At 41.0% G+C, this 23,644-nt stretch overlaps 2 protein-coding genes and 1 pseudogene across 2 annotated transcripts; all 3 read left to right on the top strand.

Annotated features, from left to right (window-relative positions):
* Positions 1 to 1,739: 1,739 nt before the first annotated feature.
* On the top strand, positions 1,740 to 2,848 carry LOC130867357 (RNA-binding protein Musashi homolog 2-like; annotated as a pseudogene).
* A 16,362-nt stretch (positions 2,849 to 19,210) lies between these two features.
* Positions 19,211 to 19,601, top strand: LOC130867359 (signal recognition particle 19 kDa protein-like). Its single transcript, XM_057759241.1, has 2 exons — positions 19,211 to 19,327; positions 19,398 to 19,601. Exons 1-2 carry the CDS (start codon positions 19,211 to 19,213, stop codon positions 19,599 to 19,601), a joined length of 321 nt encoding a protein of 106 aa, XP_057615224.1.
* Positions 19,602 to 20,825: 1,224 nt separating this feature from the next.
* Positions 20,826 to 23,366, top strand: Nap1l2 (nucleosome assembly protein 1 like 2). The gene has a single exon (XM_057759239.1). The coding sequence runs from the start codon at positions 21,213 to 21,215 to the stop codon at positions 22,596 to 22,598; it is 1,386 nt and encodes a 461-aa protein (XP_057615222.1). The 5' UTR covers positions 20,826 to 21,212; the 3' UTR covers positions 22,599 to 23,366.
* Positions 23,367 to 23,644: the final 278 nt, after the last annotated feature.

Below are 23,644 nucleotides of genomic sequence, written 5' to 3'. Positions count from 1 at the left end.
ACACACACACACTATCACCATCACCAACAACTACAAAAAATAACAGAAATTAAGAATCATTGATATCTTTCAGTATCAATGGAATCAATTACCCAGTAAAAAGACACAGACTAACAGAATGGTTGCGTCACATCGAAGTTGGACAAGGCAAACCAACAGAAAGAAAAAAAGCACTAAAAGAAGGTACAAGAATCATTCACACATTCAGAAATCCCATAAAAGCATTAAACTGAAAGCTATAATATATACACAGTGAAAGACCCTACAGACCCCCTCCTCAGAACCCGCAGCTAGCAGGCTCCTGGGAGAACATCCTGTTTGCTTGAAAGATTCTCAGGATCAGCAGTTAGCCTGCTCTCGTGAGAGGAAAACAGGATATCTATAAGATAGGACATCTACAAAGCAGGATGACTGCAAAGCAGGATATCTATAATATAAGAACAGGATGTCTGCTGCCAGACATCCATGCTGGGAGAGGAAAAACCATTCATGCCCCCCGCCTCATTCCAATAACCACGCTTCTGCTTCTGTAAAACTTGCTTTTGCTGCCCTCTTTCCTATAAAAAGACCTCCTCCCAGTCTGCAGGCGCGCAAGTCCTCCAAAAGACTTGGCTGCCCTCAGGTACCTGTATCTATCTAATAAACCTCTTGCAGTTTGCATCTGACCCGTGGTCTCGGCCTGGTCTTTGGGTCCAGGGGTCTCCACCTGAGGGAAGGTCTCTACAGGGGTCTTTCAACAGAGGACTTGGAACAGAACCACATAGGACCTGTGCTTGCTGCTTCAGTCTCTGTGAGTTCATATGAACTTTGCTTAGTTGGTTAGAGGGACTTGTTCTCCTGCTTTCCTCCATCCCCTCTGGTTCCCATACTCCTGCCTCCTCTTTCAAAGGGCGTATTCCCTAAGCTCTAAGGGAAGGCATTTGATGGAGACATCCCAATTAGAGCTGAGTGTGCCAAGGTCTCTCTTTCTGCAGTATATCTGGCTACGGCCACTACATTTATTCCCTTCTGCTGCAGGAGGAAGCCTCTCTGATGATGACGGAATAAGGGTCTGATCTGTAAGTATAGCAGAATATCATTAGGAGTTACTTTATTTTTACTCTCTATTTTTTTAAGAACAGTATTATTTGGTTTAACCCTAGGTCTCTAGGTCTCTGGGTTATTTAGTCTCTCATTCTTGGTTGCACAAGCAGTGTGTGGTTACATCTCATGGAGAAGGCCTTAAGTCAAATCAAACATTGGTTGGTTACTCCCACAAGCTTTGTGCATCATCGCCCTTGCATATTTTACAGGTTGTTCAGAATGTAGATCAAAGGGCTTGTGGCTGGATTGGTGTTTACAGTTCACTTTAGATAGCCCTCAGAGTACTTCCCATACCAAAGACACTGGGACATGGGAGTGAAGGTTCTATATAGCACTAGCTTGACCTCTCCACGTTCAGTGAGTTGTGTAGTTGTTGTCTTCATCAGTGTGGCCTTGATGTCACTTTGTGGAGAGCAACCTATTGTCTTGGCAATAGCCTGGGTTTCTTGGGGATTTCCATGGGACTCCCTTGAACAACTCTATTACATGTATCTTAGGAGGGGGAAGGAGGGAGAGGCAGAGGTGGAGGTGGGCAGGGGGGTTGGGGGAGGCAGGGGAGGAGGGACAGAGATCTGGGGCTAGGGGCTGGCTGCCACTGCGCTCTGCTTAGCTGTTGGGCTCGGTGTGTACTGGGTGGGGGATGGGGGAATTCCACTATGGGGGCAAATGGGAGCTCAGGCACCTTGGGCAGCACCAGCTACTCCCAGCCTGACCCCAGTAAATTGTTTATCGGTGGACTGAGCTGGAAGACCTTACCAGATAGCCTTAGAGACTATTTTAGCAAATTTGGAGACATTAGAGAATGTATGGTCATGAGAGATCCCATTATAAAACACTCCAGAGGCTTTGGTTTCGTCACCTTTGCAGACCCAGCAAGTGTAGATAAAGTATTAGATCAGCTCCACCATGAGTTAGATTCCAAGACAATTGACCCCAAAGTTGCATTTTCTCGTCGTGCATAGCCCAAGGTCTTTGCAATGGTGGAGGGTGTACACGGGATGCAAAAATCTCGACTTGACTCACATGGGGCACCGAGAGGCCATTAGATAATGGTCACAAGAACAACAAAAATATTTGTAGCAGGATTATCTGTGAACACTGTAATGAAAGATGTAAAGCTGTATTTCAAGCAGTTTGGCAAGGTGGAGGATGCATTGCTGATGTTTGACAAAACCACCAACAGGCACAGAGGGTTTGACTTTGTCACTTTTGAGAATGAAGACGTTGTGGAGAAAGTCTTTAAGATTCATTTCCACGAAATCAATAATAAAATGGTAGAATGTAAGAAGGCTCAGCTGAAAGAAATCTTGTTCCCAACTGGAACAAGGCACTGGGTCCGGGGGCTGTCCTACACCATGAATGTGTTCATGCTTGGCATTGGGATGTTGGGCTACCCCAACTTTGTGGGAACCTATGGCCAAGGCTACCCTGGATTCGCTCCTAGCTGTGGCTACCTGTTCCTAGGCTTCCCAGCAGCAGCTTATGGACCAGTGGTGGCAGCAGTGGCAGTGGCTTGAGGATCAGTCCCAAATAGCCATAGTGCTCAACCTAATTTTGATGCACCTGCTTCCCAGGCAGGTTCCAACCCAGTGTGGCCCAGAGGTGTCCCAGGGCCAACAGCCCAGGACCTGTCACCGATCTCTATGGCCCTTCCAACCAGGACTCCAGAGTGGGGAATTACATAAGTGCAGCCAGCCCACAGCCTGGCTCAGGCTTCAGCCACAGCCCTTTGATTGCAATGGCCTTTACAAATGGATACCATTGAATAGGTGCTTCCATTGCCATCTCACTCTGAGAGCATACCTGGATGTCCAGGTAAGACTGGGAGAAGTTTTTGAGTGGCCCTTTGTTTAGGTGATGTCCTCAGACCTGGATCCCCACCATCCTCACTCCTCATCCCAACCAGTGATGGCACACTTTGGATTGAGGGTTGACCATATCTCATCTCAATCCATGATTTTGGTTTGGTCTGTTTGTTTTCCTTTGGTGGTCTCCCTTTCCCGCCCCCTTCTCCTTTCTCCTTTTCAGTCTCCCTAAATCACATTTGGTAGTGATTTTTGACTTAGTCTAGTGTCACCTTAGCTTAATATCTAGTTGAAAGCTAACCTTAGTATACTTGTTGTATATTAAAGAATTTTTTTAAGAAAAAAAATTTGTTTTATTTTGTTGTTTTGATTCTGTTCTCACTTTTAAAGGATGCTGAGATGATGATGTTACTCTCCATTTTTGGTATCAATCCTGAGACTGTAAGAATTTTCATCTGGGACTTTGGCACACACTGAAGCAAAGTTGTGATGTGTGGAGCAGGAGGTGGGCATAGACTCTCTATGTTGCATTGTAGAAGTGACATGCAGTTGGCTGCTTAACAGACTGGCAGTTTGTTTTTGTGATGTCTCTTTGTTAACCTAAGTTTATCTATTTTCAGCAATAAGATAAGGACAGCCATGTTTTGAACACCTTTCTTTTCTATGAGTGCTTTTTTTCTGTTCAAAGAAGTCATATTATAAGGTATTTTTGAAATTGTGAATTCTAAACAAACAAAAACCAAAAATCTTGTAAATATAATCCCATTAACTACATAGAAACTATTAAGAAAGAGAGAATCAAAAATATTTTTGTGGGGGTGTTGAAGGAGCAGTGGGGCTGCATCCCACCGCTCAGCTCCCGGCCACCCAGCTAGCTTTACCTAAAATAATTACACGGAAACTGTATTCTTTTAAACACTGCTTGGCCCATTAGCTCCAGCCTCTTATTGGCTAGCTCTTACATATTGATCTAACCCATTTCTAATATTCTGTGTAGCACCACGAGAGGGCTTACCAGGAAAGATCTTAACCTGCGTCTGTCTGGAGTGAGAGAATCATGGTGACTCACTGACTTGGCTTCTTTCTCCCAGCATTCTGTTTTGTTTACTCTGCCTACCTAATTTTCTGTCCTATTAAAGGCCAAGCAGTTTCTTTATTAATTAACCAATGAAAGCAACAGATAGATACAAGACCCACCTCCATCATGGGGGAGTTGCTCCCAGGAAGTTAGGTGCCCTGGAAGGACGGGAAGGGAGGGAACCTTGATGAAGCTGATGAACTACAAGAGGAAAGAACCCAGTTGCCAGGTTTACCCAGGATTCCACTTTTAGCACCTCTGTTGGTGTGATAGACCTAAGAACTGCATTAGCACCCTGCCAACCCAGCAACCTCTTAGTGTACAGCTTCAAATATTATGGTCTAGCTAGATTTTAATTTAAAATATGAAAAACTGCTTTTCCCAAGACATTTTTAAAGGAAAAAAGCTATAATTTTAATATTTAGCATATTTAAAGTTTACAAACACACCTGCTTTGGCTTATGAGAGGGGCAGGGTGAGACATTCTTTTTCAGTCTTAATTTTTAAATGTCTGATCATTTTATATTGTCCAGTCATTTCAGCACCTCCAATGGTCCTTAGGGTACTCTGCCTCTCTCCTCACTCTGTCCCCCATCCTGCCCCCAGAGATTGATTAATTCTTAATTAATTTTCCTGATTAAATTCTGTCTTCAAACCCCCTTAGCCCCTCACCACCTGTGGCAGGCAGGAGAGCTGACCTAGCACCTCACCAAATGCAACATTAGGGAGAGCAGGCCCTGCACCTCACCTGGGCAGCACAATGGAGCTGATTCTGTTGACAGGGATGAGGGTGAGCTGACTCCAAGAACATGAGTATGGGAGATATGATCTTACTCCTTATGATCTCACTCCTCACTTGCCATACAGTGGCATGAACAAGGGAGGTGTTCCCCTGACCCCTCACCACCTGTGGCAGGTGAGAAATCTGGGTCTGAGGTCACGAGAACCAGTGAGCTGGCCCAGCATCTCACTGGCTTCAGCACTAGAGAGAGCAGGCCCTGAAGTTCACCTGGATAATACAACAGAGATGACCAGGTAAGTCAACCCTGAAGACATAAACAAGGGAGACATAGCCCCACTTCTTGTCTGTAATGTGGCATGGGCAGGGGAGAGATGTCCCTCCTTTTGCCCCTTGCCCCTCACTGCCTACAGCACTTAGGAGAGAAGACCTCACCTGGGAACCACAGTAGTGCCAACCCTGCAGGCAGGGACATGGTTGAGCCTGCTCTAAGGTTGTAAGTGTGGGAGAGCTAACCCTGAGCCCCTTGTCTGCCATGTGGTAAGGGAGAGGGAAAGATGACCTCCCCAATGCCCCTTGCCATCTGCATCAGAATGAGAGAGCTGACCCTGGCCCTTACCAGATGCATCACTAGAGAGAGTAGGCCCTGTACCTTGCCTGGACAACACAGTAGAGCTGACCCCATTGATGGAGGTGTGGGTAAGCTGGCTCCAAGAACATGAGCCTGAGAGATCAAGCCCTACCCCTATCTACCATAAGGTGGCATGGGCAAGGGAGAGAAGTCCCCTCATGCTCTTTTAGGCCTACAACAGGTAGAAGAGCCATCCCTGCGGTCTCTAGAGTGAGAGATCTGGCCCTGAATCCCACCAGCTGCAGCAGTGGGCATAGTGGCCCCAAAACCTCCACTAGATAACACAGTAGAGCTGGCCCTAGTGGTATAGATGTGGATGAGCCAACCTTAAGAACACAAGATCAAGAGAATTGACCCTTGGTGCTTACTACATAGGGTGAGTTAGTTGGGGTGGTGCTGGAGAGCTCACCTGGTATTGAGGACAAAGGAGAGCTGGTGGGCTGACCAACTCAACAATCACCCAGACCCAAAACCAGAGCTATGAGTTGATCCATCCCATCATCCACCCCATCTAAGACCTGCTGGAGCACGTGATGAGATCAACCCTGCAGGCCCAAAGCAGCACGATCTCTGTGACACAGAACAGCAACAAGAGATCCAAGAGGAACCCCAGTAAGGGTCCAGTATTGATGATGTAGTAAAAACCAGACACCTTGAACTGGACCAGTGACTCATTGCAATGAACACTTGGAAGTAATACTATATGGACTGAAGGACATACAGGATGACTCGCTGTGTCACACTAAGCTTCCACAACGAGATTTTTCTTTTTTCCCTCTTTTTTCTCTTTGTTTTTAAATTTTATCTTGTTTTATCCTGGGGAGGTTGCAAGGGTAGAGGGCATATGGGAAGGGCCAGGAAGATAAGTGGGATTGTGATGCATGTTGTGAAATCCACAAAGAACCAATAAAAAGTTGAATTTGGAAAAACAATATCAGTTTTCAAGTCTTAGTGTAGGGGAGTGTGAGTATTACACCTCTAGAGCTGCAAAGATATCCTGACTTATCCAGAAGCCTGGCTACATTTAGAGCCACAATAGGAAAGCTCTGGAGGGGCAGAAAGCTGTAATAGGACAACTCTGGAGGCTAGAGCCCTAGTAGGACAGCTCTGGATGGGTAGAGCTGCAATAGGACCGCTCTGGAGGCTGGAGCCACAATAGGACAGCTCAGTCCTGGAGGGATAGAGCCACAATAAAACAGCTCTGGAGGCTGGAGCTGCAATAAGACAGCTCTGCCTTGGGGGAAAAGTGTCCTGACTTGTTGGGAAGTCAGGCTACCTGAAGATGGGGTGCAGGGATGTCCCTGCATGCTATAACAATGCTGTTCCTCTCCTGGAGAGCCACTAAAGCTGAGCTCTGCTTTGTTCCCCTAAGGGAAGGAACTTTCTAGCAGAGCTATCTGCTACTTCTCAGGCCCAAGATGTTATTTCTTTTGCTAACACTCCACTAAAGGGGAAGCCCCTGCAGAAATGTAGCAATCACGTCTGGCTCCAGTGAAAAGTTGTTACTTTTTCTGCTCAGCCTTGCTCAGCCCTGCTTAGGAAGCGTCCCAGCAAGGTTTTTCTGTTTTGCTCATCCTTACTCCCCCCCACCCCAACCAAGGGAGCGTCTCAGCAAGGTTTTTCAGCTCAGTACCCTAAGGGACATCCCAGCCAGGGTCTTTTATTCTGCACTGGCGAATGAAAACTGTCACTCAAGGTTCTGTTGAGAAAGAGATTTATTTGGGAAGGAAGAGTCCAGGAGAGTGGTTGCCTCTGAGTGGGGAGGGTCGGGGGAAATAAAGACAGTCTCCAACTGAACAGGCAGAGAGGCTTATATAAGGCTTCTTAGGGGCAGTTTTCCCAGGGAGAAGAGTTATTGGTTAGTTTTCCCTGCTCAACGATTGGTTAGTTTACTTGGTCAAAGGCAGAGATGGCTCTGTTTTGTTTGTTTGTTTTTTATTGTCTTTGTTTTAATTGTATCTTTTACACTGTGTTATATTTTCTTTGTTTTAAAATTAACTTATTTATTTATTAAAGATTTCTGCCTCCTCCCCACCACCACCTCCCATTTCCCTTCCCCTCCCCCAATCAAGTCCCCCTCCCTGGTCAGCCCAAAGAGCAATCAGGGTTCCCTGGCCTGTGGGAAGTCCAAGGACCACCCACCTCCATCCCAGTCTAATAAGGTGAGCATCCAAACTGCCTAGGCTCCCACAAAGCCAGTACGTAGGATCAAAAACCCATTGCCATTGTTCTTGAGTTCTCAGTAGTCCTCATTGTCCGCTATGTTCAGCGAGTCCAGTTTTATCCCATGCTTTTTCTGACCCAGGCCAGCTGGCCTTGGTGAATTCCCGATAGAACATCCCCATTGTCTCAGTGTGTGGGTGCACCCCTCGCGGTCCTGAGTTCCTTGCTCGTGTTCTCTCTCCTTCTGCTCCTGATTTGGACCTTGAGATTTCAGTCCGGTGCTCCAATGTGGGTCTCTGTCTCTGTCTCCTTTCATCGCCTGATGAAGGTTAATATTTAGGAGGATGCCTATATGATTTTCTTTGGGTTCACCTTCTTATTTAGCTGCAGAGATGGCTCTGATCTCAGGGTCAAACTGTGTTCCTTTTACTGTTCCTTTCTAGCCTTTTGACTCTAATCTTAGGACCAGAGAATATTTCTTTCACTGGCTCTGATTCTAGGGACAAAGTGTGTTTCTTTGACACTAGTTTCACAGCCAGGGCATGTTTCTTTGGTTCTGGGTTCAGGGATAAAGATGTTTCTTTCCCTGACTGAGGTCTCAGATCCAGAGTGTTTCTGTCACTGGCTCTGGGTTCAGAGTCAGAGTGCTCAGTGATTGGTTGGTTTCCTGCCCGGGGATTGGGTGGTTCAGTTGGGCAGTTGGGAAGGGGCAGAGATGGCTCTGATTTCAAGGTCAAATTGTGTTTCTTTCATTGGTTCTTTTTAAGATTAGAGCTTTTTGTCTCTAATCTTAAGACTAGGGTATATTTCTTTCATTGGCTCTGATTCTAGGGACAAATTACGCTTTGGCACTGGTTTCAGAGTCTGGGCATGTTTCTTTGATTCTGGGTTCAGGGATAAAGATGTTTCTTTCCCCTGACTAGGGTCTCTCGGATCCAAGATGTGTTTCTTTCACCGACTCTGGGTTCAGAGTCAGGGTGCTCAGAGATTGGTTGGTTTCCTGCTCCAGTTGACCCTTTACCCTACACTTAGGTTGTCTTTCTCTTTTCAATGGCCATATCTTTTTATTTATTCTAATACCATGCTGGTTTTATTATAATAGTAATAGCTTTGTAGTACAACCGGAAATTGGGAATAGTAAGGCCTCCAGTAGTTCTTTTATTGTTCAGAATTATTTTTAGCTATTCTGGGTATAGGGTTTTTTTTTAAACTCTTTTGGGGACCCTCCACCCAGCTCCAAAATAAGTACCTGGAGAAAAACTCAAAGCCATCCCACTAAAATCAGGAACACGACAAGGCTGTCCACTCTCTCCATACCTCTTTAATGTAGTGCTTGAAGTTCTAGCAATAGCAATAAGACAACATAAGGGGATCAAGGGAATTCATATTGGAAAGGAAGAAGTTAAGCTTTCGTTATTTGCAGATGATATGATAGTATACATAAGCGACCCCAAAAACTCTACCAAAGAACTCATACAGCTGATAAACACCTTCGGTAATGTGACAGGTTACAAGATCAACTCCAAAAAATCAGTTGCCTTCCTATACACTAAGGATAAGGAAGCAGAGAGGGAAATCAGAGAAACATCACCTTTCACGATAGCCACAAACAGCATAAAATATCTTGGGGTAACTCTGACCAAGGAAGTGAAAGATCTATTTGACAAGAACTTTAAGTCTTTGAAGAAAGAAATTGAAGAGGACACCAGAAAATGGAAGGATCTCCCTTGCTCTTGGATTGGGAGGATCAACATAGTAAAAATGGCAATTCTAACAAAAGCAATCTATAGATTCAATGAAATCCCCATCAAAATCCCATCAAAATTCTTCACAGATCTGGAGAAGACAATAATCAACTTTATATGGAAAAACAAAAAACCCAGGATAGCCAAAACAATCTTATACAATAAAGGATCGTCTGGAGGCATTACCATCCCTGACTTCAAACTCTATTACAGAGCTACAGTATTGAAAACAGCTTGGTATTTGCATAAAAACAGAGAAGTCTATCAATGGAATCAAATAGAAGACCCGGACTTTAGCCCACAAATCTATGAACACCTGATTTTTGATAAAGGAGCTAAAAGTATACAATGGAAAAAAGAGAGCATCTTCAACAAATGGTGCTGGCAAAACTGGATGTCAATCTGTAGAAGAATGAAAATAGACCCATATCTATCACCATGCACAAAACTCAAGTCCAAATGGATTAAAGACCTCAATATCAGTCTGAACACACTGAACCTGATAGAAGAGAAAGTGGGAAGTACTCTACAACACATAGGCACAGGAGACCACTTCCTACGTATAACCCCAGTAGCACGAACACTAAGGACATCATTGAATAAATGAGACCTCCTAGACTGAGAAGCTTCTGTAAAGCAAAGGACACTGTCACTAAGACAGAAAGGCAACCCACTGACTGGGAGAAGATCTTCACCAATCCCGCAACTGACAAAGGTCTGATCTCCAAAATATATAAAGAACTCAAGAAACTAGACCGTAAAAGGTTAATCAACCCAATTATAAAATGGGGCACTGAGCTGAACAGAGAATTCTCAACAGAAGAAGTTCAAATGACCAAAAGACACTTAAGATCATGCTCAACTTCCTTAGCAATCAGGGAAATGCAAATCAAGACAACATTAAGATACCATCTTACACCTGTCAGAATGGCTAAAATCAAAAACACCAATGATAGCCTCTGCTGGAGAGGTTGTGGAGAAAGGGATACACTCATCCATTGCTGGTGGGAATGCAAACTTGTGCAACCACTTTGGAAAGCAGTATGGCAGTTTCTCAGGAAATTCGGGATCAACCTACCCCTGGACCCAGCAATACCACTCTTGGGAATATACCCAAGAGATGCCCTATCATACAACAAAAGTATATGCTCAACTATGTTCATAGCAGCATTGTTTGTAATAGCCAGAACCTGGAAACAATCTAGATGTCCTTCAATGGAAGAATGGATGAAGAAAGTATGGAATATATACATATTAGAGTACTACTCAGCAATAAAAAACAATGACTTCTTGAATTTTGCATACAAAGAGATGAAAATAGAAAACACTAACCTGAGTGAGGTAAGCCAGACCCAAAAAGAGGAACATGGGATGTACTCACTCATATTTGGTTTCTAGCCATAAATAAAGACATTGAGACTATAATTCGTGATTCTAGAGAAGCTAAATAGGAAGGTGAACCCAAAGAAAAACATATAAGCATCCTCCTGAATATTAACCTTCATCAGGCGATGAAAGGAGACAGAGACAGAGACCCACATTGGAGCACCGGACTGAAATCTCAAGGTCCAAATCAGGAGCAGAAGGAGAGAGAACACGAGCAAGGAACTCAGGACCGCGAGGGGTGCACCCACACACTGAGACAATGGGGATGTTCTATCGGGAATTCACGAAGGCCAGCTGGCCCGGGTCTGAAAAAGCATGGGATAAAACCGGACTCGCTGAACATAGCAGACAATGAGGACTACTGAGAACTCAAGAACAATGGCAATGGGTTCTTGATCCTATTGCACGTACTGGCTTTGTGGGAGCCTAGGCAGTTTGGATGCTCACCTTACTAGACCTGGATGGAGGTGGGTGGTCCTTGGATTTCCCACAGTGCAAGGAACCCTGATTGCTCTTTGGGCTGACAAGGGAGGAGGACTTGATTGGGGGAGGGGGAGGGAAATGGGAGGCGGTGGCGGGGAAGAGGCAGAAATCTTTAAGAAATAAATAAAAAAAATTAAAAAGAATGTTTGAGACCCTTAAAGAGGAAATGAACAATCCACTCAAAGAAATGGAGGAAAAGAGAAACAAAAAATTGGAAGACATCAACAAATCCTTTAAAGAAAACCAAGAAAATACAATCAAACATATGAAAGAAACTATTCAAGACTTGAAAACTGAAATAAAGACAATAAAGAAAACACAAGCCGAGGAAATTATAGAAACAGAAATTATGAGAAAATGATCAGGAGCCACAAATGCAAGCATGAACAGCAGAATACAAGAGATGGAAGAGAGAATCTCAAGCGCTGACGATACAGTAGAAGAAATAAACTCATCATTCAAACAAAACATTAAATTTAACAAAAGCTTAACCCCAAATATCCAGGAAATATGGGACACCATGAAAAGATAAAAACTAAAAATAATAGGTATAGAAGAAGGAGAAGTCCAACTCAAAAGCACAGAAAATATATTTAACAAAATTATAGAGGAAAACTTTCCCAACCTAAAAAAAGATATGCCTATGAAGATACAAGCTTACAGAACACCAAATAGACTGGATCAAAAAAAGTCCCATTGCCACATAATAATCAAAACACTAAACAGACAGAATTTTTAAAAAGAATATTAAGAGCTTCAATGGAAAAAAGGCCAAGTAACATATAAAGGCAGACCTATGGGAATAACACCTGACTTCTAAATGGAAACAATGAAAACCAGAAGGTCCTGTTCAAGTGTTATGTAGACATTAAGAAACCACAGATGCCAGCCCAGACTACTATACCCAGAAAAACTTTCAATTACCACAGACAGAGAAAGCAAGATAATCCACAACAGAACCAGATATAAATAACACCTATCCACAAATCCTTCCCTACACAAAGTACTAGAAGGAAAACCCCAACCCAAGGAAGTCAGGTAAACCCACAAAAACATAGACAACAGATTATCTCATAGGAGCAAAACACCCCAAAAGGAAAAGTACACACAATATCACCAACAAAAAACTAAAATAAGAGGGACTAGCAAGCATTGGTCATTAATACCCATTAATGTAAATGAACTCAACTCACCTATAAAAAGACACAGGATAACAGATTGGATATGAAAACAAAATCCATCCTTCTGCTGCATACAAGAAACACACCTCAACCTCAAAGACAGACGTCACCTCAGAGTAAAGGGTTGAGAAAAAAATTTTCCAATAAAATGGATCTAAGAAACAAGTTGGTGTAGCTATCTTAATATCTAACAAAATAGACTTCAAACTAAAATCAATCAAGAGGGACAAAGAAAAACATTTCATATTAGTCACAGGAAAAATTCAACAAGAGGAAATCTTAATAGTGAACATCTATGCCACAAATACAAGGGCACTCTTATATGTAAAAGAAACACTTCTAAAGCTTTAATCATACATTAAACCCCACAAACTAATAGTGGGAGACTTCAACGCTCTACTCTCACCACTGGACAGGTCAGTCAGACAAAAAATGAACAGAGAAATAAAGGAACTAACAAATGTTATGATTTAAATCTATAGAATATTCCTTCCAAACATAAAAGAATATACCTTCTTCTCAGCACCTTATGGAACTTTCTCAAAAGTTGACCATATACTCGGTAACAAAGTAAACCACAAGACATACAAAAAATTGGAATAACCCCATGTATCTTATGGATCACGTGGTTTAAAACTAGAATTCAACAGCAACACTAATTCCAGAAAGCCCCAAAACACATGGAAATTAAACAACGCACATCTGAATCATCAATGGATCAAAAAAGAAATAAAGGGAGAAATTAAAGACTTCCTAAAATTCAATGAAAATGACCACACAACATATCCAAATTTATGGGACACAATGAAAGCAGTGTTAAGAGAAAAGTTCATAGCACTAAATGCCTACATAAAGAAGCTGGAAAAATCCCACACTAGTGAATTAACAGAATGATTGAAAATTTTAGAACAAAAAGAAACAAACTCCCTCAAGAGAAATAGATGGCAGGAAATAATCAAATTGAGAGCTGAAATCAACAAAATAGAAACAACACAAAGAATCAATGAGACAAGGAGTTGGTTCTTAGAGAAAATCAACAAAATAGACAAACCTTTATCCAAACTAACCAAAAGGCAGAGAGAGAATATCCAAATTAACAAAATCAGAAATAAAAATGAGGACAATAACAACAGACACAGAGGAAATACAGAGAATCATCAGGTCATACTTTAAAAACCTATACTCCACAAAATTGGAAAACTTAAAGGAAATGGACAACTTTCTGGATAAATATCACTTACCAAAATTAAATCAAGGCCAGATAAGCAAATTAAACAGACCTATAACTGCTGAAGAAATAGGAACAGTCATCAAACGTCTCCCCCCGCCCCCCCAAAATCCCAGGACCACATGGTTTCAGCTCAGAATTCTACAAGAATTTCAAAGAAGAACTAACAACAATATTCCTCAAATTGTTCCACAATAGAAACAGAAAGAACATCGCCAAACTCTTTTTATGAGGTTACAATTACCCTGAAACCCAAACCACAGAATGATATTACTAAGAAAGAGAGTTACATACCAATCTCACTCATGAACATTAATGCAAAGAATACTAAATAAAATACTGGAAAATTGAATTCAAGAACACAACAGAACCATCTTGCACCATAATCAAGGCGGCTTCATCCCAGAGATGCCGGGATGGTTCAACATATGAAAATCTGTCAACATAATCCACCATATAAACAAGCTGAAAAATAAAAACCACATGATCATCTCATCAGATGCTGAAAAGCTTTCAGCAAAAATACAACATCCTTTCACGATAAAGCTCTCGAAGAGAGCAGGGATACAAAGAAAATACCTCAACATAATAAAGCCAATATACAGTAAGCCAACAGCCAACATCCAACTAAATGGAGAGAAATTCAAAGTGATCCCATTGAAATCAGGAGCAAGACAAGGTTGTCCAGCCTCTCCTTATCTATTTAATATAGTTCTTGAGGTCCTAGCTAGAAAGACAACAAAAGGAGATCAAGAGGATACAAATCGGAAAAGAAGAAGTCAAACTCTCACTATTTGCTGATGATATGATAGTTTACATAAGCGACCCCAAAGATTCTACCAAGGAACTTCTACAACTTGTAAACACTTTCAGTAATGTAGCAGGATACAAGATTAACTCAAAAAAATCAGTAGCTCTCCTTTACACAGATTATAAATGGGCTGAGAAAGAAATCAGAGAAACATCACTGAAGGAGAATGCTTAAAAGATATCCCACACTAGTTCAGAATTGAATATAATAGCCGGTTATTTATTTAGGGGTAGACTCACAGATCATAATACTCTGCTCAAACAGTGAACAGTAACCAAATGCCACAGCCAGAAGGGAGAGAGAAGAAAAAGAATATAGAAAATAAAGTTAATGTTGTAAAAAAAAAAGGGGGTAATGTCTTTAAAGAGACAGAATAAAGTGATAGAATAAAAATAAGCCACATAAAAATGGAAAATTCACAGAGAGTCTGGATTCTTTGTATTATTGTGTTTTCTTTAAAGTTTTTGACTGTAAAGGAGCTAAGTACAGAGAGACATTTCATTATATGGGCTGCCAAGCTAAACCAGAATGGATATCATAAGGGTATTATGACTTCAGAATTTGGATCTAAGGATATGATACTTTGGAAAAGAAATTCTTCTTTTGTTTTCACAGAGGATGAAACCCTGTGGATTGCTTCTATCCCAATATGGTATGATAGATAGATACTATGGGCCTGAAGGCTGAAGATGGATGCCCCAATGGTACAATTGAACTTTGAGTGACTGTACAAGCAGCGAGATGTTTCTGTCATTTCTAGAGTTTTGGAAGTTGCTTACCTCTTGTTTACTTAGGTAATATTATATCCTTTTGGAGTCTTTGATAGAGTTGAAGAGTGGTTAGTTATACTTTTCCTTTGTTATGGTAAAAGATAAAATAGATCTAAATATTGTAATTGTAATTCTTGCCCTCCTGAAAGGTTGCTGTGAATACCCTCAAAAAATTACTTCACTCAACTGCCGACTGAGATGAACCTGGCACACAGGTTACATCATGAAAGATCTGATTAACAGCGCCCCCATTTAGCACAAAGCAGTTTGGAGAGAAATAACTATGTCCGTATTTCTAGATATTGTTTATAGATGTTCTTTTACATTTAAAGGGGGATATGATATAGATATGAATAATTTGCATTGGTATGGATTTTAAGGTCAGTTTTGTTATATGTATATGTATTTCTGATATTGATTAAGGTATTGTGATTGTGTACTTCATTTAAAAATGTAATGTATAATCAGGAAATATAGGTTATTAATGAATAATCATCAATAATAGTCAAGCTTGTAGTCATGTTAGATTTTCTAGACAGGTAGAGTTATATTTCAGATAGGTATTCTTCATATCTTTCAAAGACTACAGAATATGGCACTTTAAATGTTTTAATAACTTAAGGTTTTTCATGACAATGAGACACGTCTGCTCCTGGCAGCACCAATCTACTTCAAGAGGAAGATGGGCATCAAAGATCCTTCTTATGGAGTTGGTTAGCCATTTGGGCAAGAAACTGCTCTTGCTTGGACTGTTGCATAAACTGGACACAGAGAAACTGCTGAACTTGCCTAAAGGTGAGATGGTCTTTCGGGGTTCCTGACTCATGAAAGAGTCTGCTAGACATTCTGCAGGACACAGTAGATAGTGACTGAACTGTCTTTGAAATTTCCTGCTTCATGGAAAAGTCTGCTGGATACTATGGGCCTGAAGGCTGAAGATGGATGCCCCAATGGTACAATTGAACTTTGAGTGACTGTACAAGCAGCGAGATGTTTCTGTCATTTCTAGAGTTTTGGAAGTTGCTTACCTCTTGTTTACTTAGGTAATATTATATCCTTTTGGAGTCTTTGATAGAGTTGAAGAGTGGTTAGTTATACTTTTCCTTTGTTATGGTAAAAGATAAAATAGATCTAAATATTGTAATTGTAATTCTTGCTTGATAACTGTTTTGTTATATGTAATTTTACTATGTTAAAGTGAAAGCCTTTCTTTTTTTTTAAACAGCAAAAGGGGAAATGATGTAGGTGGGTCTTCTTTCTATGTGTTGCTTTCATTGGTTAATATAGAAACTGCCTTGGCCTTTTAGTATGGCAGAATTTAGATAGGTGGAGTAGACAGAACAGAATGCTGGGAAGAAGGGAAGTGAGGTAGTCACCATAGCTCTCCTCTCTGAGATGGACACCACTTAGACTCGTCCCGGTAAGCCACAGTCAAGTGGCAATACGCATTAATAGAAATGGGTTGAATCAATGTGTAAGAGCTAGCCAATAAGAGGCTAGAGCTAATGGACCAAAAGCAGTGTTTAAAAGAATACAGTTACTGTGTAATTATTTTGGATAAAGCTAGCCATGCAGGAGCTGGGCGGGAACACAGCCTGCCACTCCTTCTACAAGAAAATGTTCAAACTAACAAAATCAGAAATCAAAAAAGGGACATAACAACAGATACCAAAAATTCCAAAGAATCATGATATTATATTTCAAAAACCTATGCTCCACAAAATTAGAAAATCCAAAAGAAATGGATAATTTTATGTATATATACCACTTAACAATGTTAAATCAAGATGAGATAAGCCATTTAAATACACCATTAACCCCCATGGAAATAGAAAAAATCATTAAAAGTCTCTCAACCAAAAAAAACAAAGGGCAAGACTGTTTTAGGGCAACATTTGACCAGACTTTCAAAAAGGGCTAATGTCAATACACTTCAAATTATGCTACAAAATAGAAACAAAAGTAACATTGCCAAACTCATTTTATGAGGCCAACAATCACTCTGATAACCAATCCACACAAAAATTCAACAAAGAATAAGAATTAAAGATCAATTTCACTCATGAACATAGATGCAAACATAAAAAACATGCAAACCAAATCACAGAACACACCAAGAAGATCATCTACCACCATCAAGTAGGCTTCATCCCAGAGATGTAGGAATGGTTCAACATACAAAAATCAGTCAATGTAATCCACCATATAGGGAAACTGGGGAAAAAATTCACATTATCATCTCATTTGCTGAAAAAGTCCTTTACAAAATCTAACACCCTTCATGACAAAAATCTTTGAGAGGTCAGGAATACAAGGAACATACCTAAACATAATAAAGACTATATACGGCAAGTTGATTGCCAACATCAAGTTAAATGGAGAGAAACTCAAAGCAATTCTACTAAAATCAAGAACAAGACAATGTTGTCTGCTCTTTCTGTATCTATTAATATAGCACTTGGAAGTCCTAGTTAGAGCAATAAGACATCCAAGGGAGATCAATTGATACAAATTGAAAAGAAAGAAGTCAAAGTATTGCTATTTGCAGATGATATGATAGTGTACATAAGTGACCCCAAAAACTTTCCCAGGGAACTCCTATAGCTGATAAACACCTTTAGTCATGTGACTGAATACAAGATTAACTATAATATCAATAGGCTTCTTATATTCAAAAGATAAAATTTTCGAGGAAAATTCATGGAAACAACATCCTTCACAATATCCATAAACAATATGGGGTAACTTTATTGAGTAAGTAAGTAAGTAAATAAAAGATCTGTATGACAAGAACTTCAAGTCCTTGTTTGGATGCATACCTTCCTAGACCTGGATGGAGGGGGGAGTGCCTTGGACTTCCCACAGGGCAGGGCACCTTGACTTCTCTTAAGAATGGAGAGGGAGGGGGAGGGAGAGTGGGGGAGTGGGATGGAAATGGAGGGATGGGAAGAGGCAGAAATTTTTAATAAATAAAAAAGCAAAAAAGAACTTCAAGTCTTTGAAAAAAGAAATTGGAGAACATATCAGAAAATGGAAAGCCCTCCCATGCTCATGGATCAGCAGGATTAACAGTAAAAACAGCCATCTCACCAAAAGCAATCCCCAGATTCAAAGGAATCCCCATCAAAATTCTAACACAATTTTGTACAGACCTTGAAAGAACAATACTCAACTTCACATGGAGAAACAAAAGACCTACTATAGTTAGACAATCCTACATAATAAAAGAACTTTCAGAGGTATCACCATCTCTGATCTCAAACTCTACTATAATGCTCATAGTAATAAAAACAACATGGTATTGGTATAAATAAACAGGTGAATCCACAGACAGGCACATCAGTGGAATCAAATCAAAGGCCCAGACATAAACCCATATACCTACGAGCATCTGTTTTTGCCAAAGAAGCCAGAAGTGTACAATGGAAAAAAAAGAAAGCATCTTCAACAAATGGTGATGACATAACTGGATGTCTCCATGTAGAAGAATGCAAGTGGATCCATATCTATTGCCCTGCACAAAACTCAAGCCTAAGTGGACCAAAGACCTCAATATAAATCTAGGCACACTGAACCTGATAGAAGAGAAAGTGGGGAATAGCCTTAAATGCATTGGCACAGGAGACAACTTCCTGAATAGAGAGCTAGTAGCACAGACACTAAGATTGACAATTAATAAATGAGACCTTATGAAACTGAAAGTTTTCTATAAGGCAAAGGACACTGTTAATAGGACAAAATTGCCAGCAGCCTACAGGATGGGAAAAGATCTTCACTATCCTCACATCTGACAAAGGGCAAATCTCCAAAATATATTAACAAGTTAAACTAGACAGCAAAAACCCCAAATAATCCAATTAATAATGATTTAACAATATTAATAATCCAATAAATACAGATATAAATAGATAATTCTCAGTAGCAGAATATCAAATGGCTGAGGAACACTTAAAGAAATGTTCAACATCCTTATCCCTCAGGAAAATACAAATCAAAACAACTCTGAGATTCCATCTTACACCTGTCAGAATGGCTAAGATCATAAAACACAAGTGGATCTGGTTTTCAGGCTGGTAGGCTGGCAGGGCTGAGGGGATGCCTGTGGAGATGGCTTGCACAGCCTGGTGGTCCCCAGCCAACCAGGACAGGTTTATTTGCATTTACCCCACTTATTTAAATACTAAGAAGACCACAGCGGAGGGGAGGCAGATTTCCATAAGTAAGGCTGTAGAAAACCCTACCTACTGAGATTCAGGATGTATGCTCAGCAGTCAGACCGAACGTATTTCTGGAGGAAAACAAAATGTACTCCAGAGAGTGGAACCGTGATATTCAGTACAGAGGCAGAGTCCAGGTTCAGCTCAAACAGGAAGATGGCAGCCTCCGTCTTGTACAGTTCCTGTCACGTAAGTCAGTGATGCTGTGTGTAGCAGAAATGATAACTAAGCTAAAAACAAGGACACAAAAAACAGGAGGTGCTGACCCAAGTCTTCAGTAGGGAGAGGACAGTAAAAAGGGAAAAGGGAAGAAGAAGAAGTGAAGCCATGTGAACGCAAAGCACACAGTCCTACTGAGACACGGGCATGTTTGTGTCTGCGTGGAGGCATGTTTGGAGTCAGTTCTGTGCACCAAGAAGCTTCACCCACTGAGTTATCTTACTGACCCCTACAGAGAGGGATTTTGAATTTACTGTATAGCATTCTATTGTATGAAAATACTGTTATATATTTAATCATCTCTTTAGTGCTGAGATTTGTATTATTTCTGATAAACTACAAAATGTCAAGCAAATTCCGTGATTTTAAAAACAAAAGAGTACTTTACATTTGGCTTTTGTGTGTGTGTGTGTGTGTGTGTGTGTGTGTGTGTGAGAGAGAGAGAGAGAGAGAGAGAGAGAGAGAGAGAGAGAGAGCCCAAGCTGACCTAGAACTGCTATATGTGTAGGCTGGTCCTGAACATGTTTTCCTTCTCAGTGCTGTGATTACAGGCTAAGGCAACATCACAAAAGGAAAAGTGGAAAGTCGGTTTAGGACTGGGGCTATTGTTCTCCTATGCTCATTAGCCATATAGCTCTTTTACACAGGTTTTCTCAGAGATAGATAGAGAGAGAGAGAGCCAAATTTCACGTCTACTCATCTGTCATTTCTCCTTCATCAGGAAATGTTATGAAAAATTTCTAGTTTAAAATCATACAGGCTGTGAAAAACACAGAAAACCAGGATACAGAACATTTGAAGCACAGCCAATTACATCATCCAAAGGCCACCTATGCTCATTTTTGGTATTTTTAGAACTAAAAGGTTCTCCATCCCCCTCCTCTCTTCCCCAGAGCCTCAGCTTATAACCAAAGTGACAGACTGAAGATGAATGCATGCCTTACCCATTTTTCATGCCCTGATGCTGTAGTCACTGTTTCCTTATAGGCTTTTTAAAATTATGAAAACATAATTTCAGTTGAAAACTGAGTGAATGACACTGCATTTCGACAAAATTCCACAGGGTAGGGGATGGAAGATGAGTCATAGGTGGACGAATCAGCCATATTAGAGAACCTGGGAAGGCAAGTGGAGTTGAAAACTTGATTCATCTACTAATTTACTGGCTCAGGATTTGTCAATCACTACAGCCTGGCAAATGAGATTAGAGAAGAGTTGTGGGAGGGAAGGGGTGACGCAGCAAGCTGCATACACTTGAAAAAAAAAAAAAGCCCAGACAACTGCGTAATCACACTGCGGCACCAGGTCCGGGTCCGACCTCCCCCTCCCATTCCCTGCAGCCCCTGCGTGGCTGGAGAGACGGCTTGCGGAGGTCTGCCCACTGCGGCTCTCTGCAGTCTGTCTGCTTCTTCAGTAGCCATCGGAGCAGCCATAGGCGACCCTGCATCTCCACCCAGACCACCAGGCTTCAATCCTGCTATCCCAGCTTCAGCACCGCCTTTTATCCCCACTGCTCGCTGCTTGTCATCACTCCAGCACTCCGGCTACCACTGCTTGGTCCATCTCCACCCGGCCACCGCGCATCTGCTATAATTGGTGAGTCTTCCTGCAGAGGTCAGGTCTCCTGATCTGCGGGCTTAGCCACCATAAGTGCAGGTGATCTTTTGAAAACAATGGCCGAGTCAGCCGATCATAAGGAACTGTCTGAATCCAACCAGGAAGAGCTTGGTAGCCAGGTAATGGCGGAGGGGCAGGGGGAATGTCAGGACCGCAGTGAAGGTGCCTCTGCTGAGCATGGAGAAGGCGGGGAACGCGGTGAAGAATCCGCTGCTGCTGGAGTCGGGGAAGAGGGAAAAGGTGACGAAGCTGCTGCAGGGTCCGGGGAAGGTGCGGGGAAATGCGGGGATGCTGATGAGAACTCTGACGACGCAGATCGTCCAAAAGGACTTATCGGTTATCTTTTAGATACCGATTTTGTTGAAAGTCTCCCGGTGAAAGTTAAGTACCGTGTGTTAGCTCTTAAAAAGCTTCAAACAAGAGCTGCCCATTTGGAATCCAAATTCCTGAGGGAATTTCATGACATTGAAAGGAAGTTCGCTGAAATGTATCAACCTTTACTGGAAAAAAGACGTCAGATCATCAATGCAGTCTATGAACCCACAGAAGAGGAATGTGCATATAAATCAGACTGTGAGGACTATTTTGAGGAGGCGATGGATGAGGAGGAAGAGACTAACGGCAATGAAGAGGGCATGGTGCATGAATATGTGGATGAAGATGACGGTTATGAGGACTGTTATTATGATTATGATGACGACGACGAGGAAGAGGAGGAAGATGAGAGCACTGGGGCCACCGGAGGAGAAGAGAACAACGAAGAGGATCCTAAGGGGATTCCGGACTTTTGGTTGACTGTTTTAAAAAACGTTGAAGCACTCACTCCTTTGATTAAGAAGTATGACGAGCCTATTCTGAAGCTGCTGACAGATATTAAAGTGAAGCTTTCGGAACCCGGGGAGCCGCTCAGCTTCACACTCGAATTTCACTTCAAACCCAATGAATATTTCAAGAATGTGCTGTTGACAAAGACTTATGTCCTTAAGTCAAAGCTTGCATGCTATGATCCTCACCCCTACAGGGGAACTGCCATTGAGTATGCCACCGGCTGCGACATAGATTGGAATGAAGGAAAGAATGTCACTTTGAGGACCGTCAAGAAGAAACAGAGACATCGCATCTGGGGAACAGTCCGAACTGTGACCGAAGATTTTCCGAAGGACTCTTTCTTCAATTTCTTCTCTCCTCATGGGATCAACTTAAATGGAGGGGATGAAAATGATGATTTTTTACTTGGTCATAATTTACGTACTTACATAATTCCAAGATCAGTGTTATTTTTCTCAGGTGATGCACTTGAATCTCAGCAGGAGGGTGTAGTTAGGGAAGTAAATGATGAAATTTATGACAAAATTATTTATGATGATTGGATGGCTGCAATTGAGGAGGTTAAAGCTTGTTGCAAAAATCTCGAGGCATTGGTAGAAGACATTGATCGCTAAAGCAGAGTAGATGCTTCTGAAATTAGCTGCCCTACACGCAGTTACTGAAGACATAAGCAGTTAATTATAGTCTTGTGTTCTGTATTTTTCCTGTCATGCCAGTTTAAAAATTCAAATACTAATTAATCTGACCTTGCATTGTAGTGGTATGATGTTTTTAAAATATGTAGGCTGTGGCAAATGATTAAAGACGTTAATATAGTGTGTAGTGCAATTCTCCTGAAGTCCTTGTGCCATGTAGCTATTAATCTCTGCCTGTGAATATTATTAGAAGTGATAAATGAGGCTATTTATTTACAAAGAAAATATTGGTAATCCACCTACGAGTGTTTTGCTATTTTGTCCCTTGTTTTCTTAGTGCTTTAATCAATGGGCTTAATTTTATTGTGCCTGTGTCTTTTTGCAGTAAATATACAGTAGACTTTAAAGCTTTAATGCATAAGAGGCCTGCATATGGTTGAGAATTTCTGGCAAAAATCACATTTATTATTGATAATAAATAGCTTGTGCACAGGCTCTTGTATTGTATGTAACTGTGATAAATATTAAAACTCAGTTGTATTGAAATTACTGTTTATCATTGAAGTGTGAGTTACAGTATTTTCAAAAGTTGCAAATATTGTTCTGTGTAATTGTGCAAATTGTGATTACAGTGTATAATTTTCTTTTTTAGTATATTGAGTCATTTGTGGAATGGACATCACCATTTCTGAAAATATATTTCATATTCTGTTCCTTCACTGAAAAATAAAATGAATAAAAATTTCATGGTGTTTCATGTTTTAAAAATTGAATATTTGAATTATAAAGGCAGTAAGTATGTTCATTGGAGGACACATACAAAATATTGAAAATATACATTAATTAAAGTCAAAAGCAATCATCAAAGATAAACACTTAATATTTTGATTTTTTTCTACAGTTATTTTTGTATGTGTTTATACTTGAATGCAAATTTACCCACACTAACATATATATTCTAAAATTATTTATAATTGGTCTAATTTTAATCTAGATTGGGTTGCTGGAAAGCAAAAATCTTAATT

Source organism: Chionomys nivalis, chromosome X (genome assembly GCF_950005125.1).
Source record: "Chionomys nivalis chromosome X, mChiNiv1.1, whole genome shotgun sequence".
Classification (NCBI taxonomy): domain Eukaryota; kingdom Metazoa; phylum Chordata; class Mammalia; order Rodentia; family Cricetidae; genus Chionomys; species Chionomys nivalis.
This window is presented reverse-complemented; position numbering and strand designations above follow the sequence as displayed.